The sequence below is a fragment of the Rhinoraja longicauda genome, chromosome 7, assembly GCF_053455715.1.
Source record: "Rhinoraja longicauda isolate Sanriku21f chromosome 7, sRhiLon1.1, whole genome shotgun sequence".
Classification (NCBI taxonomy): domain Eukaryota; kingdom Metazoa; phylum Chordata; class Chondrichthyes; order Rajiformes; family Arhynchobatidae; genus Rhinoraja; species Rhinoraja longicauda.
Window position 1 is genome coordinate 29,324,385 of NC_135959.1, and position 20,341 is coordinate 29,344,725.

General features: G+C 42.0%; 1 protein-coding gene and 1 long non-coding RNA gene across 2 annotated transcripts in view; one reads left to right on the plus strand and one right to left on the minus strand.

The window, feature by feature from the left end:
* Positions 1-20,341, plus strand: part of LOC144595503 (uncharacterized) — a 222,855-nt gene that overhangs the window by 177,782 nt on the left and 24,732 nt on the right. The window lies entirely within an intron of this gene.
* The window catches only part of obi1 (ORC ubiquitin ligase 1), a 33,777-nt gene continuing 28,870 nt past the window's right edge, over positions 15,435-20,341 (minus strand). Inside the window, exon 6 of the mRNA XM_078403027.1 lies at positions 15,435-17,891. Within this exon, the coding sequence (XP_078259153.1) occupies positions 16,388-17,891 (1,504 nt within the window). The 3' untranslated portion in view covers positions 15,435-16,387. The remainder of the gene's footprint in view (positions 17,892-20,341) is intronic.

The window sequence follows — 20,341 nt, forward strand, 5'->3', positions numbered from 1 at the left end:
GATGCATAGAATGTGCACTTTTGTTATTTAATGAAACTGTTATAAATTAGTATTCTTCCTCTCCATGGCGATTATAAAGTATTATTGTGTAAAACGTCATAAATCGCACATGAAATACTATGATTAGTTTTCATATTTCCAAAAACGAAGTACACTAATTCACGAGACTTGCTTTGAGCATATACTTCCGCCTTGCTCACTTCCTACCGCTGTAATACAATCAAGGATTTTAAAATCGTTTTTTAAATTACAACAGCAGCACCCATTTTCTACAGAGGATGATCTGTTTTGGGTTAGTTTTACAAACTCAGAATGCAGACAAGTCACACGCAGTGCTGATTTCAAAGGCCAACACCCAATAAATGGGCCAATTAAGAAGCGGTCAAGGGCCAAATAGTGCCTTTTTAAATTTAACCTTACACTCGAATTTCAAAGTCTGGCATCGGGTAAGAGTAAAACAAAGGCATACTTGTATTTAATTTTAATCAGTTTTGACGCAAAATACGTACATTGGAAGTTAATTTGTTTAATTACCGCAATTAACGTTTAATTTCATTTACCGATTTTATATGATTTTTATTCTAAACGCTGTTGTTAGTATATAATAACATGGAACAGCTTATGAAGTGATATTGCATATGTATTGAAATAAATCAATTCCTTTGATTAGCAAAGAACAGCCAACTGTCTACGTTCGACTGGTAGTAATTGCGATTTCATTCAAAGTGTGTAACGATGTAATATTAAATATTGAAAGCCTTAATTGTGCTTTCCATCCCTGGATGCTTGCTGCGATACCCCTTCAGGGGGAAGATAAGAGCATGCTTGCTTGGGATCTGGATGCTACAGTTCTGATTATATATAGAACATCTTGCAATGCCCATTGTTATCTAATTACCGCTTACAAAAGCAGAAGACCTCTTGCGGGAAAAAAAAGCGAAGACTGAATACAATCTTTGAAATTCGAAACCACTATAGCAGCGATTTCAAGTTCTGAGAAATCGCTGTCTTGTCCCGCATCTGATCTGATTTATTAGATTTTTTTAACGAAATCATGCATGTTTTAGAAGCCTTTAATCATTCCATGAAATTTTAATTTATGAACTGTGGTGCGTTTAAATAAATGAAGCGTTAATTTATTAGGATTAATTAATTTGTTAAAAAGTTCTATGCACGGCCGAGCAGCATTGATCTGTTAGTGTAATGTACTAATAGGATAATGAAGAGCTGACGAGCAGATTAAGCATTTCTTAGCCGGGATCAACATTTACAAATGTTTGTTGTCAAAAGTTTATGATCTAATATGAAGTGACACATAGATAAACAGCAGAGCTCATCCGTAAATCGAAATATTGTATTTCCTTTTATGTGTCCGCAATACTCTTTTATTCATAGGATTGATTTATTTTTAGATTCCCAGCGCAAATATCTACCCGCGGTATTTCACTCCATGCGATCCGAGTTTGAAAGAGGCTGACAAAAACAAAAGCCGCGCAACCAGCCTCACTTGACCTATTCCACTGGACAGGTGTTAAGAGACGGTGAGTTCGACCTGTCTCTGTCCCTGCGCCTGTGTAGAATAGGCACCTTCTGAAGTGGATTGATCTGAAGTGCAAAGGAACACCCTTGAAAGGATGGCTAAATAATTGTTTGCACCGTCCTGGACTGCACTGTTGAATTCGAAGCTTTGTGGTCTCCAAGTGTAAACGGCGTTCCAGTTCTCGCCATTCTTAGGCCAACAACATTAAATCGATATCTTATAACGTGTCAATGAGAACGAGTTCAAAATCGGATGAGAGCGCATAAAAACGAATCGACAATAATACACAATGATTGTATCAACACAAACCCAAATGCGATTACAGTCTTTGATTGTGCCGGTTTTATTGACATTAGGGTGTTTGTTGTCTGGAGATGGGTTTATCTGTCGGATTTATACTTTCTAACCGAGGGCCGGGGCGCAATACGAAGAAGTGACGAGGACGTTTGACTGGTCGGCGTGGACTGATTTATCTCCCAACACCAAATCGCGACGAACGCACATGGTTACATTGATCCACATACTGAAGAAGCGATCGTGTTTTACCGTACAGCTCCAATACTGTATCGCCTTCAGTTTAGACGGCATTACTGTAAGATCAAGCCGCGGTGCTCAACTTGCCGGCAAATGCGGGTAAAGTAGGCTTTCCACAGACAGCAAGCGGGGCTGAGACTGCATCCAAGTCGCTGAACCGTGTACACTCACTCACTGCTGTTGGCATTTGTCTTATTCTTTGCAGCCTTTCCAAGATCAGTGGCACTTTGTCCCAATCAGGGGTGGGTGGGTCAGATACGAGAGCGCACACGCCGGTCTGATAATCCCTCCCCTAGTGGCCCACGCAGGGGCTGCTACACTGCCGCCTCGCGAATGAGGGGTTTCAAATAGGTTGTCTCACGGCGCCCTGGACCCGGGTTGGATCGCGATCTCGGTTGCTGCCTGTTTGGAGTTTGCACGTTCTCTCCGTGACTGCGTGGGTTTCCTCCAGGTACTCCGGTTTCCTCCCACGATGCCAAAGACATAGAAACATAGAAACATAGAAAATAGGTGCAGGAGTCGGCCATTCGGCCCTTCGAGCCTGCACCGCCATTTAATATGATCATGGCTGATCATCCAACTCAGTATCCCGTACCTGCCTTCTCTCCATACCCCCTGATCCCTTTAGCCACAAGGGCCACATCTAACTCCCTCTTAAATATAGCCAATGAACTGGCCTCAACTACCTTCTGTGGCAAAGAATTCCACAGATTCACCACTCTCTGTGTGAAAAAAAAACGTTCTCATCTCGGTCCTAAAAGACTTCCCCCTTATCCTTAAACTGTGACCCCTTGTTCTGGACTTCCCCAATAACGGGAACAATCTTCCTGCATCTAGCCTGTCCAACCCCTTGAATTTTGAAAGTTTCTATAAGATCCCCCCTCAATTTTCTAAATTCCAGCGAGTACAAGCCGAGTCTATCCAGTCTTTCTTCATATGAAAGACCTGCCATCCCAGGAATCAATCTGGTTGTCGTGTGGGGTTGTCGGTTAATTGACCTCTGTATATTGCTCCCAGCATATAGATAGCGGGTGAGAGAGTGGAACAACATAGAACTAGCGTGAAGGGGTCGATGGTCGTTGTGGACTCGGCGGGCCGAAAGGCCTGTTTCCATGCTATACCTTTCAATCAATCAATCAATAAAAAATAACACCTCATATTTCCCTTGGGCAGCTCACACCACAGCTTGGGCAGCTTACACGCTAGCGGTCTGAATATTGACTTCACTAACTTCAAGTGACCCTTGCTTTTCCTCTCTCCATCCCTCTCCCCTTCCCAGTTCTCCGACCAGTCTGATTGTCCTCGTTTACATTTTATCTCTGCTTTGTTGTTACCTTCTCCTAACTAACAATGTTCCTTGAGCTTCATCCTCTTTGTCTCATTTTCACAACTTGCACTTCCTTTTCTCTGTATTTCCCTCCCCCTGACTCAGTTTGAAGATGGGTCTCGACCCGAAATGTCACCCATTCCTTCTATCCAGAGACGCTGAGTTACTCCAGCATTTGGTGTCTATTGTCGGTTGAAACTACCATCTGCAATTCCTTCCAACACAATAAAAAAATAACAGATGGACGCACAATATCCCACGCAAGATACTGAGTGTAGAGTAGGAGAGTCCTCCAATGCCAATGAAAATAATGCATGTGGGCTCCTGTTAGGTCCTGCATGAGTGGCGTCTTTGAAATTACAAGCGGGGTGAGACTTGGCTTTGTTGTCTCAGAAACTACTTTGGAGCTTTGTAGCATGGTATAAGGAGTTGCCAAGCTTCTTCCTTAACATCAAGCTCATGACAGGAATCATTCACTGTATATCACAACCCCCTTCTCTTTATGTAGGCCCTTTAACACACCGAAACAACCGATGGTGATTCCATTTCCATGCCTCCGAGAACCTCAGGTTCGACCCTGACCACCGACGCTGTTTGGGTGGAATTTTGATATCCTCCCTGTGACCACCCTAGGGCACTCCCACATCCCAAAGATGCATGCAGGGGTGATCTTATAGAGGTGTATGAGAAGAATAGATAGGGTAAATGCACAATCATTTGCCCAGAGAAGGGAAATCAAGAACTAGAAGACATAGGTTTAAGGCGAGGGGGGGAATGATTTAACAGGAACTTGAGGGGCAACTTTTTTTTAATACAAAGTGTGGTAGGTATATGTAGTGAGTTGCCACAGGAGGCAGTTGAGATATGTACTATCACAATGCATCAAAAATATTTGGAGAGATACAGTGGTGGTACAGTAGTGCAGCTAGAGTTGCTGCATTTCCAGTGCCAGAGCTCTGGGTTCAAATCTGACCATGGGTGCTGTCTGTACAGGGTTTGTACATTTTCTCTGTGACCACATAGGTTTTCTCCAGGTGCTCCTGTTTCCTCCCAAATTCCAAAGATGCGCAAGTTTGTAGGGTTAATTTGCTTCTGTAAATTGTTCCTGGTATATAGCATGGAACTAGTGTGCAGGTATTTGCTGGTGAGTGCAGATTCCGTGGATCTTTAAAACTAAAAACTAAAGGTACATGGATAAGATAAATTTAGAGGGTATGGGTCAAACACGGGCAGTTCGGACTGGTGTAGATGGGGCAGATTGGGCAGCATGGGCAAGTTAGGCTGAATGGCTTGTTTCCATGCTGTATGACTTCATGACTCTTTATGACTCTTAATTGCCCACTATAAATTGTCCCACACTGTCTTGGAGAAATTCGGCGCATCAGGCAGCATCTCTAGATGTCACACTTGCCACGCCTCCAGCCACGAGACTCTTTCCACACTCCTCCCCTGAGCTATTAGGAGTTACACCTGCATTTAAACTGCTCCCCTAATCTATCACTTGGTATAAATACCTGAGATCATCACCAATTAGGTGCTGACTAATCAGTTCTGCATTCTGTCCGTTCGATAGCAGTTCTGAGAGTTCCTGGTCTATATCTTTCGGTTCCATTCACTTTTGGGTTTTCCTCTGTACTTTTCGGTGAGCCTACATTCGAGTCCTTTCCATTTTGGGGCCCCCTGACAGATTTGTTGGCCAGTATGGATTCGGCATGTAATTCTCATGGAAAGATCTCCACTTGGGGGGAGGATTGTCTTGTTAATTGCCTTCGCTCCACTTATCTTCCCCTCACCTCTGTGTCTGTTGCTCCGAGTGACAATGCTGACCTGTCCAAAGTATCATCTGAGTATCATGACCTGAAAGAGGTCTTCTGCATGTTCCGAGCCACCTCTGTTCCCAGACCAAGAGGAGGAGGTCTCTGTTCCCTCGACCCAGGTGTTTGTGCGCCGTGGTCATCAGATCTGGAAGGAGGCTTGTTCTGCCCTGCTCCGCACTGCTTCCAGGTACAGACAGCAGGTGGATCGTCACCAGATCCCTGCCCCTCACTATCATCCTGGTCAGAGGGTGTGGCTGTGCACCTGAGATCTCCCCCTCTGCGTTGAGTCCTTTAACTTGGCACCCCAGTTTATTGGCCCATTCTCGATTCTCAAGATCATTAACTCTCTGCTGTCCGCCTTAGAGTACCCTGATCTATGCAGATTCACCCCACCTTCCACGTATACTGGGTTAAGCCTGTGTCCTCCAACTCCCTGTCTCCCGCTCACCTGCCATCCCGCATCATTGACGGTGGTCTGGTGTACACGGTGAACCAACTGCTGAAGTCCTGGTGGTGTGGCAGAGGGATCCTGTACCTGGTTGACTGGGAGGGCTATAGTCCAGAGGAGAGGAGCTGGATTCCTGCCCGTGACATCCTGAACCCCTCCCAGATCCGTGACTTTCATCAGCAGTATCTGGACCACCCAAAGAGGACGCCAGGTGATGTCCATGGGGGTGGGGCTCCTGTCACACTTGCCATGCCTCCAGACACTTGATACTCTTTCCACACTTCTCCCCTGCGCTATTAGGAGTTACACCTGCATTTAATCTGCTCCCCTAATCTATCACTTGGAATAAATACCTGAGATCATCACCAATTAGGTGCTGACTAATCAGTTCAGCATTCTGTCGGTTCGATAACAGTTCGGCGTTCTGTTGGTTTGATAGCAGTTCTGAGGTCTGTTGGTTCCTGGTCTATATCTTTCGGATCCATTTGTGTCTGGAATTTTGGGTTTTCTTCAGTACTTATCGGTGAGCCTGCATTCGAGTCCTTTCCATTTCGGGGCCCCCTGACACAAGACGACATGGGTAGGTGATGTTTAGAGTCAGGACCCTTCCTCAGAGTCCTCAGAGAATTGTGAGTCTGTTCAGCTCTCACACATAAAGGATACAGGAAACTGAGATCTTGAATATTTTTAAGGTAAAGGCAAATAGTTTCAATGAACAAGAGTGTGAAGAAGTATCATGGTTATTTCAGAATGTGATTTGAGGTTACAATCAGAGAAGCCATGATCTTATTAAATGGTGGAACAGACCAGTGGTGGAGTAGCCTTAGGCCTATTAATGTTAGCATGCATGCATAAGAACATAAGAGTAGGACATACTGTGCAATTATGCAGTATCTACCGATCATTTTCCTTCCCTATCCCTATATCATCATCATCATCATCATATATATACAGCCGGAAACAGGCCTTTTCGACCCTCCAAGTCCGTGCCGCCCAGTGATCCCCGTACATTAACACTATCCTACACCCACTAGGGACAATTTTTACATTTACCCAGCCAATTAACCTACATACCTGTACGTCTTTGGAGTGTGGGAGGAAACCGAAGATCTCGGAGAAAACCCACGCAGGTCACGGGGAGAACGTACAAACTCCTTACAGTGCAGCACCCGTAGTCAGGATCGAACCTGAGTCTCCGGCGCTGCATTCGCTGTAAAGCAACAACTCTGATACATTTGATATTCAGAAATATATTGATCTCTCTTTTGAATGCAAGTAATGAGCAGACATCCAAGGTGCTCTGGGATAGAGTATTCTAAAGATTCATCATCCTATGGGTGAAGAAACATTACTGCATCTCGCTCCTTGGTGGACTATCCCTTATCTTGAAACTGTCATCCCAGCTCCAGCCAGGTGGAAATTCTGTCTGAATCTATCCAGTTTAGACTTCCAAGGATCTTCTATGTTTCAGTGAGGTTATTCATCATTCTTTTACGAATAGAATAGAGGCCTATTTTGTGCAATTATTTATCATGTGATAGATGTGGCTTTTTGGAACATTGTCAAGTGAACCTTTGCTTTGTGCTCTGTCCATACCACATATGTAGTTACTTATGAAAAGGGAACTAAACTTGTACTTGATATTCTAGGTGTGGTAGGAACAAAATCCCTTATTATTAAAGTGAAGCATTCTCACTCCTGTTGCAGTTAAGGTCAACATTCCATTTGACTTCCTTGTTGCCTCATTTTGGTGACTTGTGTATGTGGATACCAAATTCTCTGAATATCAGCTTTTCTCTCAAGCTCAATGAAGACATCAAGTCCAATATATCAATGTGCACTGCTAGATTCACATTCTGCTCAATAAACGTGTTCCCAAGACAGGCCTAACAAAAGCTGCAATCTATCAGGACTGTTTTTAATTATTTTATGGGATGAGCATTACTGAAGAGCAACATTTATTGCCATCCTTAATTGTTCAAAGGGTGCATGTTAACACTATCTGCAACTTGTAAATGCAAAGTGTGTGATTAAGTGGGAGGGGAGGGCCTGGGATTTTAAATAACTTTTTCAGAAGATTTGTTTGTTCCACTAAGCCCACAAAGTTACTGCTGCTCCAGACATCAAAGTCACATCTAATGACTTGCGTGCACTGACACTTGTTCATCTATGGCAAGCACGGTCCTGAAGACTGTTGCCTGCCAAATGCGAGTCTTAAGGACTTTTCCTCGGGGTCAGCGAAGAACTGAGATTGAAAGTAGGATACATATATCATTATTCATGGAGGGCCCTATTCGGAATGAGGTTCCATTGAGCGATTTTGAGTAGCAAGACAACAAATTAAAACTTTGAAGCTAAACGGTAACAATCTCTGAATTTTTATTCTCTGATGCATGAATCAGAGCAGTGTATGTGAAATGCATTTCATTGAATGGGGTATTCCATTTGGATAGGCACCAAGTGGGCTGGATTTGGACCAGTATTTTGATGAGTAGCAAGATCTTTTTACATATAACAAATTGGGAACTTCAACAAATATGTAAAAAAGAAAAAGGATAGCTAAAATGAAATGTGGTCCCAGAGAAACAGTGAGAGGCAACATTACAACTAGAAGGAAAGAAATAGCTGAGCCATTATTCAAGTATTCTGTCCATCTTCTGAACAGAAGGCACAATTTGTATTAGAGATTTAAAGGAAAGACAGAGATTCAATAAGTTGGAGAAATTCAAATAATTAAGATCACATAAGGGAAAATACCGGAGAAATTAAAGAAACATAAGAATCAGATAAATCTCCTGGGCCTGGTAGATTCTGTACCATGGATGAGAACAAAGTTGCTGCTGAGATAAAAGATGCATTACATGACAATCTTCCAAAATTCTCTTGATTCAGAAACAGTCATCGAGCATAGAACATAGAATTGTTTAGCACAGCAACATGCCTTTCACTCTGCAATCTCTGTGCGCACCATGATCCCAATTTAAATGACACATCTGCTTGCATGTGGTCTACATGCCTTCATTCCCTGCCTGTACGTATCTGTCCAATGCCTCTTAAACATAGCAATTGTATCTGCTTCCATCACTTCTCCAAGCAGTGTGTTCCAGGCACCCACCACTTTCTGTGTAACAAACCTGCCTTTGACATCTCCTTTAAGCCTTCCCTTCTCACCTTCAACTGATACCCTCTAGTATTAGACAATACCACCCTGGCTATCTACCCTACCTATGCTCTCATAATTATATGTACTTCTATCAGGTCTCCCCCTCAGCCTCCAATATTCCAACGAAAACAATCCAAGTCCCATGAGATTTTTACAGTGGAAAATATAACACTGCTACTTTGCAGGAGTAAAATAGAAACAATATACCAGTTAGCCTGAAATCTGTCGTGGGGTTAGATACAAGGACTGGTTTTGGCAAAGCAGTAAAGTGCCACTTGGAAAATCATAATCTGATTAAGCACAGTCAATAAACCAAGTACCTGAGGAACTCAGTGTTCAGGCAACACCTGTTGAAGGAAAGGGACAGTCAACATTTCGGGTGAGGACACTTCACCAGCAGTGAAAGAATAGAGAGATGGTAGCCAGTATAAAGAGGTGAGGAGGTAGGATGGGGCAAGAGCTGACAGTGATCTATGAGGAGTGATTGAATGGCAGATGGGGTCAGGCAGATTGAGTCACCTCTCAACATGGTTTTTTGGAGAGAAATTATGTTGGACAAATCAAATCATTTTCTGAACCAAAAACGAAATGTATCGTATCCTGATTTTTAAAAGGTACCTGATAAGGAACCAGAGAAAATGTTGCTTAGCAAAATAAGAGCTTTTGGCAATTACAATCTTGTGGCATTATGAGACATCCAAGAATCTGAGAGGTATTAACGGAATAGATGTCAGTAGATAATTTCCTTTAGTTGCAGTATTTAGGATTGCACTCACACTCTCAGGACAAGAGGTCAATCACGAGAGAAAGTTTGAAAATTGTGAAATTTTCACATCCGTAGACTATGTTTGCTCAGTCATTGTATGTTCAAGGCTATGAATCTGTCTCAAGAAGCTGTCCTGGCTGGTTGCATCATTGCCTGGTATTATGATTCCAGTGGGAGAGTCTAGGACCAGAGGGCATAGCCTCAGAATAAAAGGACACCATTAGAAAAGAGATGAGGAGGAATTTGTTTGGTCAGATGGTGGTGAATCTGTGGAATTCATTGCCATAGAAGGCTGTGGAGGCCATCAACGGATATTTTTAAGGTGCAAATTGATAGATTCTTGATTAGTATGGGCGTCAGGGGTTATGGAGAGAAGGGAGGAGAATGGGGTTGAGAGGGTAAGAGAGTTCAGCCATGAATGAATGGTGGAGTAGACTTGATGTGCCAAATGGCCTAATTCTGCTACTATAAATTATGAACCTACGATCTTGCTGTTACCAGGGGCAGCAGTAGATTTGCTGCCTTACTGCGTCAGAGACCCGGGTTTGATCCTGACTACGCATGCTGTCTGTATGGAGCTTGTACGTTCTCCCAATGACCTGCGTGGGTTTTCTCCAGGATCTCTGATTTTGTCCTACATTCCAAAGACGTACAGGTTTGTAGGTTAATTGACTTGGTATAATTATGAAATTGTCCCTGGAGTGTGTAGGATAGCGTTAGTGTGCAGAGACTGCTGGTCGGCATGGACTTGGTGGGCCGAAGGACCTGTTTCCACACTGTATCTCTAAACTAAACTAAATTTCGCAAGAGAATCAGAAGCCTGAAGTCCCATATCACCAATTCAGGATTAGCTACTGTCCAACAACCATCAAGTTCTTGAACAGACTTGCACAGCCCTAATTCTACCTTGACAGTGCAACACGATGGATTACCACTTGCAGTACCATGGACTTTCATTCTAATTGTGTTTTGCAATGTCTTGTCTTTTCCACAGTCTTTTTCTTTTCACTGCCTTCTAGAATTTATATGTAATTTATGTTTTTGTGTCAGAGTTCATGTGCTTGTTTTGCTGCCGAAAGCAAGATTTTCATTGTGTCTGTACCTCACTGTACTTGTCCATTTGACAATAAATTAAACGACTTGAGATTGATAGATTTTTGGACACTATGAGAATCAGAGAGTACAGGGATTGGATGGATCTGATCTCATTGAATGGTGGAGCAGATTTGAGCAGCTGGATAGCCTATTCCTGCTTTTGTTCATTATTTTCTTACATTCTTGTATTACTTGGATAGATTGAAGTAACTTCCCTGACAGATTTTTTTCTCTCTGATATGAAAAGTTGATGTACAATCAGTGTCAACACCAATAAGCGAGGCATGGATCTAACCCTTGTCTGTCAGTCCAAGGGACCGGAGACCACATATTAGTGCAGCTGCTGCAAAGTCTACAGCCAGGAGCTGTACAGAGATCATTGAAGATAATGTACAATGGTTTGAGAATTCAGATACCAGCGCGCCAGACGGGGAGATTGAAGATGTTTTGCTGTAAAGGGCTCGGATGAGGATTTCAGTGGGACAGTTCACAAAGAAAGTTGATGCGTGTGCATAAGATTCACGAAGCAGTGGCAGGAGGTCAACCTGAATTGTCAGGAATCATGGGCAAGTTCACCTCCAACTTTGTGTGCTCCCAGAGAGGAAGTGGGGGCAAGCTCCACAACTTTACTAATGAACCTAACCAAGTTTGAATGCCTAGTGGTAAATTCTCGGCTTCCATCAAATGTTTGAGTGCTGGAAGGAAAATTTTAACTTTTGGCTTGCAAGCTCAGACTGCTACCACCAAAGCTCTGCTTATATAGAAAATAGACCCTAAAACAATACAGCACAGGAAAAGGGCCTCCAGCCCACAATGTTTGTGTTGAACCTGATCCCAAGTTAACTAATTTCTACTGCCTGCATATGATCCATATCCATTCACTGTATATCCATGTGCCCATCTAAAAGCCTCTTTAAAACCAGTATCATATCTGCCCCCTACCACCACTCATGGCAGCATGTTCCAGGCACCCACCAGCCTCTGTGTAAAAAAACTTCATCACACATCTCCTTTACACTTTGCCCCCTCGCCTTAAAGCTATGGCCTCTAGGCTTTGACAATTCCACCCTTGGAAAAAAGTCCTGATGTTCACCATATATATGCCTCTCATAATCTTTGTACTTTGTTCAATCGGTCTTTTACGATGTCATGACATGCCAGCGTTCTTCCCAGTGCATTAATAGCATTGCTGAGGCACTGTCCTCAAAGAGTAGATGTGGTTCCAGAGAAAGGCAACTTTTGTCCTTGTTCACATGAGCAGTTGGGAATCATTTTGTCTGATATTGTCAAATAATATTCTATATTGTAGATTGGAGAGGTTACCACTGACCAGAAATTCCAGACCAGCACATATTTATTGAGCCACAGGAACTGATCAGGAACCTGGACATTTTTGGATATGGTTCCAACCTACAGACTCCCCAAAGCCTTTCCATCATCTACTTGCTTGGATGAGCAGTCCTGGTCCCAGTAGCACGTATGAAGCTCAACTTCATAGTGAACAAAGCAGGCTATTCAATGGGCACTCCATTCACCTCTCTGGGCATTCACCCATAGAGAAAAGGTGCAGGAGTAGGCCATTCAATATGAACATGGCTGATCATCCAAAATCAGTACCCAATTCCTGCTTTCTCCTCTCTGGGCATACACTCAAAGAAAAATAGAAAATATGTGCAGGAGTAGGCCATTCGGCCCTTCGAGCCAGCACTGCCATTCAATATGATCATGGCTGCTCATCCAAAATCAGTACCTCATTCCTGCTTTCTCCCCATATCCCTTGATTCCGTTAGCCCCAAGAGCTATATCTAACTCTCTCTTGAAAACATCAAGTGAATTGGCCTCCACTGCCTTCTTTGGCAGAGAATTGCACAGTTCACAACTCTCAGGGTGATAAAGTTTTTCTTTAGTCCTAAATGGCCTACCCCTTATTCGTAAACTGTGACCCCTGGTTCTGGACTCCCCCAATACCGGGAACATTCATCCATCCATCACAGGCACAGTACGGCTGCAGGCTGATGCTTAGGGATTCAGTGATGGTAAAGCTGATGAATAGTCTTTTGTTGGTCATTGTCATAATCTTACACTTGCGTGGTGCTCATGTGATTTCCATTTATCAGCCTGAGACTGAATATTGTGCCGGTCCTGCTGCATGCTGGCATGAGCTGCTTCATTCCCTCAGGCTAATGATTTGCCTCAGGCTCCTTACAGGAACTGCAAGATTACTCTGTCCTTCACAGTGTATATATATCAGAGCTCACAGCTTTGCCAGATGCTGTATATGAAACTACTGTGTAGTTATAATGAGAACACGCTGCTCCACCATTTCCTCCTCCACCTTCTTACACTTCTCATCCTTCTGGTCAGGCGATAGCTGTAGAGGAAATCTGAAAAAGGGATCCAATCTGAAACATCATCTATTCATTCTCTCCATAGATCTTCTGAGTTCCTCCAGCCTTTTGTTTTTTTTGTTCAAGATTCAGGATAGTGAATGATAGGCAAGGCTAGCAGGATTAAGGATCCTTGGATGACAGCTGGGATCAAATGAATCCCTTGAGGAGTAAAAAGGGGGTGTAGTACACTTAAGATGGAAATCAGCAAGGCATAAATGCGACACGAGTTCATTTTGGCAGGTAAGATAAAGGAAAATCCAAAGGGATTTTACAAGGCAAAAGAGTAGCTAGGGAGAGAATAGTGTACCTTAAAGATCAGCAAGGTCACCTTTGCGACGAGCCTCAGGAGATGGGCGAGGTCCTAAACAAAAAATTCTCATCTGTATTTACTTGAAGACATGGAATGTTAAGTTAATAGTGATATTTTCAAGAGTCGGCATGACAGAAAAAGAGATCCTGGGAGGTCTTAAATTATTTAAAAGTAGATAAATGCCCAGGACCTGATCATGTTTATCCGAGGACATTATGGGAAGCCAGGGAAGAAATTGCAGGACTGCTGGCAGAGATATTTGTACCACTGATACAAATCAACTGGTGAGGTACCGGAAGATTGCAGATGTCTAATGTTGTGCCTTTATTTTCAAAAGGTTGTAAGAACAAGCCCAGGAACTACAGGCTGGCGAGGCTAATGTCAGTAAAGGGAAGGTTGTTGGAGATTCTGAGAGACATGATCTACCAGCATTTGGAAAGGCAGACTGAATAGGGATAATCAGTGGAAACCAGCATCTGTAGTTCCTTCTTTCTCCGAATGACAGATGGAGTTTAATTCATATAAATGTGAAGTGTTCCTTTTTGATAAGACAAACCAGGGCAGGTCTCTCACAGTAGATGAAAGTGCCCTGGAGAGGGTTGTATAACAGAGGTGTAGATACATTATTCCTTGGGTTCCTATTCTGTTGTAGCACAGGTCAGTAACAAACAATTACACGGTTAATTATTTACCATTGCTCAAGCCTGGAGAAGATTTTGCAAAATCGACAGAGTAAATGAAAGGTTTAGGTCTTTTTTGCAGAATGCATTTGCACACCTCCATGTCTAACCAGCAAGTGTTGCCTGCTGATCCCTATAACCTCAAATGATGTTATTTGCACTTTCAAGTCAAGCAACATATATGGAAAGAGAAACAGTTACTGATGTATGTCTTAGACCTTTTTAAAAACAGGAACCAATTTGGCTGTTAAGAGATAGTTACGTTTTTTTTAGTAATGTGTTGCTGATGTTCTGAAGTCTGTGTAATATTGTATAGTGAGAGCTATTGGGATTTGATCAAGCCAGACGATACAAATGGAAAAAAAAGGAGTGGGATGAGAGTGCGAGATTATTCTGGGTGGAACAGAAACAATTTAAGTGCAGGAGGAACTCTGAGTTGGGCAGCATCTGAGATGGGGGGGGGGGGGGAAGAATGGCTGGGCAACCACTCAGGTTAAGAACTTTCAGCTGGGCAGAATTATTTGAGCCACTTGTTTTTTTTTGCTCCAGATCTCAGCATCTGCAGTACTCTATGTGGACTTTGCATGCTCTCTGGTGACAGTATGGACATCCTCCCAAATCCCAACAACATGAGATTGTTAGGTCTACAGGCGACTGTAAATTGCCCCAGCAAAATGTACGATTGTGGGGACAATAAAATGGTTGTTTGATGGGCAGTGCAAACTGAATGTGCTCAACGGACTACTTGCATTTTATTAAAATCCATTACAGTTTATTGGATTCTGCAAAATTCATTTAAATTCTTAAAGATTCATTGCATTGAATCAAATATTTGTACCTCAATAAGTGTTTCCGCTATTACTAGCATACTTGTAGGAACATTTGTTTCCATGTGATCATATCAGAATGCAATCTTTTAAATGTCAAAGAACACCATGGACTGTCCAGTCATAGCTGCTGTATAGGCAGATAACTAATTGTTAGTGTATATGTATTCTTCATATAAAGCAAAGGATATAAAATCAGTTGATGGAACCCACTGGCATGTCAGTAGAAAGCGTCTTTAAAATAACTGGTAGAAAGTTGGAAAAATCCAACTTAACGGTTATCTTTTACAATAAATAAAAAAAGCCATGATCACAATGAATGGCGGTGCTAGCTCGAAGGGCCGAATGGCCTCCTCCTGCACCTATTTTCTATGTTTCTATGTTTATTGCATGAACACACTATTATGGGCTGATACTGCTTTTCTTCCTTATCTTTTAAACTGCTCTTGCAGATGTATAAAGAATATAAAACAAATGCGTTTCCATTGATTTAATATTGAAGCAAAGACAAATACATTTTTAAATAGATCCGTGCAACATTTCAAATGATCAATGTAAGAAAACACAATGCACAACATGTTTTTCTAATTCAATTTTGAGGTGAAATGGGACTTTACAAGACCACCCTTTATATTTTTCATATTGTACTCAAGGAATCTTCTTTTTAAGAAATGCTAAGATTCCAGGATCACTTCTCCAGAGTTTGCCTATTTGTATATCATTTACGCAATCCAGCGTGCTACCTTGCAGGCTCGTAACTTTCACCAAACTACTTTATGCTCAATCGACCGACAAGTTAAGAAAATTCAGTCTCAAAAGTTGATCATTTTGTACTCTTTACCAATAATACCTTTAAGGGTTGATTAATTTCTAACTGTGCTTAATTCACAGTTCATTCTTCATTAAGTTGAAAACTGCACGATGAAGGAAAAGAAAGCCTCACAAAAGGATTATTATAACAATGAACTAGTTGTCTTTTAGTACTAACGAATATTTTAAGAGGTAGAATTTCAGAAATAGTTGCTGGATATGGTGTGTGGATTAAGCACCAAATTTACTGCACACAATCCCTCAGAGTGAACTTTGTTGGGTATTACATTCAAAAGTCATTGACTGGCTTACTTTTAGTTGCCAATTTGAAGTGAGCATGGCAGCTTCCAAATCTCCTAATCATTTAACTGCAAAACAATGAGCAACTGCAATTGCATTTGACACACCAGACTGATATTCTGCTTTTGTATGCCTTATAGCATGGTTCTCATCCCATTTAATGAGGAACGTTATCGGTGATTGGATTGTAAAAACAGGAAATGTGTACTCACAGGGGAAGTGTAATTGCGCCGTCCCAAATAATACAGGACATAATAACAAGAGAGGGTTAGGGGTGAGGTGTGTGGGAAGAGAAGGATGAAACACAGCGTGATGATCAGATGGATGCACGATTCCACAGGGAGTGTAGGGGGCAGAAGAATTAACGTGGAGTTAGGATTTCAAGTTAGAGAATCTTTTTTTGAAGTTTTGGATGGACTGGCCAAGTCCTCACCATAATTTGGTGGCTTTCTCTTAATGGTCGGGTATCTGTTGGCTGGTCCCAGCAATTGTTCATTTTCAGCCATTAAACAGTTCCATAAAGACGGTTTCTTGTTCTCGAGGACAGATAACTCTGAAGGCACCGAAAGAAAAGGGGAATTAAACCTGCAATGGAAAGTGGATTTCTCTTCTGAAGACAAAGATTCTTCCTTTAGTTTTGAAGCAACTGGAGACGCTGAGGGCAATGAAACTGCACTTTTCCGCCTGTTTTTCATCTGATCTCTGGTGTTTGAGACAGGCAGCTGATTTTGCCTCCTTTTCTGCTCTAATCTTTTCTCAGCTTCATTTAAAAGTTCAGTACACTGTGCCAGATCTGATGTTAAAGACATGTCAAGGTCAGAAAGATCTTGGGATAACAGAGAGCACCGAGGATTTTGAGTATTCTCAGTTTCATCCAACATGAAATCCAGTTCCGATATCTTTTCTCGATAGGCGGCCTCCATTGATGTCTCACTGGAGGTCCTGGAACGTTGACTATTAAACTCAGCAAAACAAGGAACATCAGAAACCAGGCTACCTCTTGGATCTGACATTTTGCCCTTCGATTTGAGATTATCAGATACAGGAGTCTGAGAGCTCTTTCTTAAATTGCCTTTATGAGCCCTTTCAGTAGAACCGGGTTGACAATCCCACAACATCAAATTTTCAGATACAAGGCCAGCCTTCTGCACACGATTGCAATCAATATTTTGCCTCGACAAAATTTGCTCCTCAAAACACGCATTTCTCCAACGAGCATCATCAAAACAAAGTCTTCTCAGGTAGCTCAACTTCTTGTCTCCTCCTCTCTTTTTCATCAGGGGACTGGCTTCGTCATCTGTGCTATCAAGGTGAAGGCCACCAAGTGACGTGGATGGTGTACATGGACTAGGAAGTTCAAATCGGATCTCGCTCTCACTAGCAGACAAGGTGCGTTCTTCATCCTTTGCATCGGATGCAGGACTGTGCAAAACATTGTCAACAGTGGCTGTAGCTAAAGGTCCATTGTCAGTAGGGACACGTTTATTTGGAAGCGACTCACATGCTATTTTATCTACATTATCCTGGCAAGAAAGGATAAAAGATGTCTGAGCACTAGCCGACTGGTTGACAGGTGACTGCTCAATTTCAATGGGGCTTCTCCTCAAGGCCATAATCCTCTTTTCTTGGGGGTCTTCACGACAGTCCCAAAATTCCCCGCTGCTTACATTTTCTCCAGTCTGTACAGAAGAAGGTGATGACTCTGAAGAGAGTTTCACACCGTTGTTTTCACTTTTCGGACTCTTTCCCTTCAATCGCTCAATCTGGAACTCCATATCCTCAATGTACTTGTCACTCCGTTCCAAGGCCCTTTTCAGGCGATTCATCTCACGCTCATGTTGTTCCACTTTTGACTGAAGGGCAGCAACAGTGAACCTTCCAAATCTGCAAGCAGAGATAAATAATTTATCACCGTGTGAACAGGCATAACGTTTCTTTAACGATCCAAATCTTGGCCACTATATCTGGCCAAAAATTCTGATGTAAAAACAAAGTACACCGAGCACAGTGGTAAATGGAGAAGTGTTTAACCTATGTAACCAGTAATTCCAAATCAACCCAATCTCGACGATCAAGTTGCAGTATGTAAATGGCACATGTTCTTGCAGATTAGGAGGCAGACTACCAAGTCTTTGATGACTTCTTCAATGCAATAGACAGAGTTTGGATCTTGCACCCAGTATTAGCAAAAAAGGACCTGCTAACAACCTGTCACTGTCCATTAATAATAAAGGTCCATCTCAAGACCATTGAAAATGTGCCATATCTCATATCTTGGAAGCCATTGCTCAGCGATAGCAGACATTGATGATGGAAATTGTCAGCACCATTTTCTTCAATTCTTGAAAGACCCCTGATGTTTCAAAAATATCTATTTTCTCTTTGAATACCCCCAGTGAACTTGCCTCCAGAGCCCTGCATGAATGAATTCCTACATACCTCAGTTTTAAATGATTATCCCTTGTCGTATAACTATGTTCCACTTGTTCAAGATTCTCCCAGTAGTGGAAACATCTGAACATTTCATCATCAGGATCTTACATGTTTCAATAAGATTGACATGTTTCAATAAGATTACAATTTAAATGTCAAATAATCTAGATCCAAATAACAAAGCATTTTTATGGAGGTATTTGCTATTAAAGATTGGAAAGCCCTGTGCTCTCTGCCTGAGCAATCTATTGCCAAAGTCTGGTGGTGGAACATCCACTGAGAAGACAGTGGCAGATAAGGTGCAGGCAGTGTGAATTGCTTGCTACTCCCAGAAAAGATGAAACATATATTTGAATTTGAAGCCCAACTAAACTTAGGAGAATTGGATCGTAAAGTTAATTTCACAGTAACATTGCACACCTGGATTGGCATTGGACAATGATCTGACTATCTCTCTTCCTCATCTCCCCTAACAGACATACAGCTTCTGACTGCTTTGAGTATGAAAAATTCCCGAAAAAAGTGCTCATCAACCAATTCATGGATTTCCCCACCATGGGCCCTGCACAGATCCACGAGGCACACCTCTAGACACAGGGGAGGTGAGGTATTACAGCTCCAGAGACTCTGGGTATGATCCCGACTACAGGTGCTATCTGTGTGGAATTTGTACGTTCTCCCCGTGACTATGTGGGTTTCCCCAGGATGCTCCAGTTTCCTCCCACATTCCAAAGAGGTACAGGTTTGTAGGTCAATTGGCTTCAGTAAAGATTGTAAATTACCCCTAGTGTGCAGGATAATGCTAATGTACAGGGATCGCTGGTTAGCACGGACTCAATGGGCCAAAAGGCCTGTTTCCAAGCTTGTATATAAACTAAAACTAAAAAGAGGGAAAGAGAGGTGAGCCTTGAGTGAACGGCACAGTGGTCTCGATGGGCCAAAAAGCCTAATTCTGCTCCTATGACATGAACCAGGCTTCCAGTTTGAAAAAAAACCTTCCACCACCATACTTTGCTTCCTACCATGAAGCTACTTCTGTACACGGCCATTGTTCTCTGGATCCCATGTGATCTAACCTTCCAGTGCAGCCTATCATGCGGAACCTTATGCACAGATTAATCTGGGGCGGAATTGTTGAAAAACAATTAAGGGAAACTTGTAGCCAAAAGATGAATTTGAATAATGCATAAGGCTTTAAAACTATTTCACATCTTAAGGTAAGTCTGCATTTTCATTTTTGATTTCACCATCTGCATTTTAGTCAGTACACTCTTTGTTTGGGATAATGTTCATTAATAGTGGAATCTGTCAAAAAATGATTATTGCTTTAAAATGTACTTTATATACAATTTTTAATACTCTACTTCGATTGTATGACTCAAACCCCACTAAGAGCTTTTTACATGATTGACATTGTTACAATGTAAATTGATAAAACCCCGTTTTCCTAAGTGATGAAATGTGAACATGCACAAAGCAAGTTTGATGCATTAGTGGATCCTTTCAAAGAAATCCCTGTTTTAAACAGCTTGACTGACAATGAAGAGTTGCCGAGAGATAATAAAAAAAAACTAAAATGGCTATTAAATTTAAGCAAGTACTTTAGGATGTACTTAACATCAGTATTCTCCATTAAGAACAAATCCCTTGTTGTCTCAAACACGATGAAATGATTTATATCCCACACATACAGAAACAAAGCGAGTTGAATCTAACTTTATAATTTCTGGGAAAATCTGTATGTCTGAATTTATTTTGGATAAATGACAACCCACGCATTTACCAATGTTGATCAAAACTAAAACTACACCCTAAAAATATTGTATTTAACCATTACTGCGGGTCTTGATTGAGCAACTTTGCACATAGTTCAAGAATGAAGGCAAACTTACAAAGTGGAA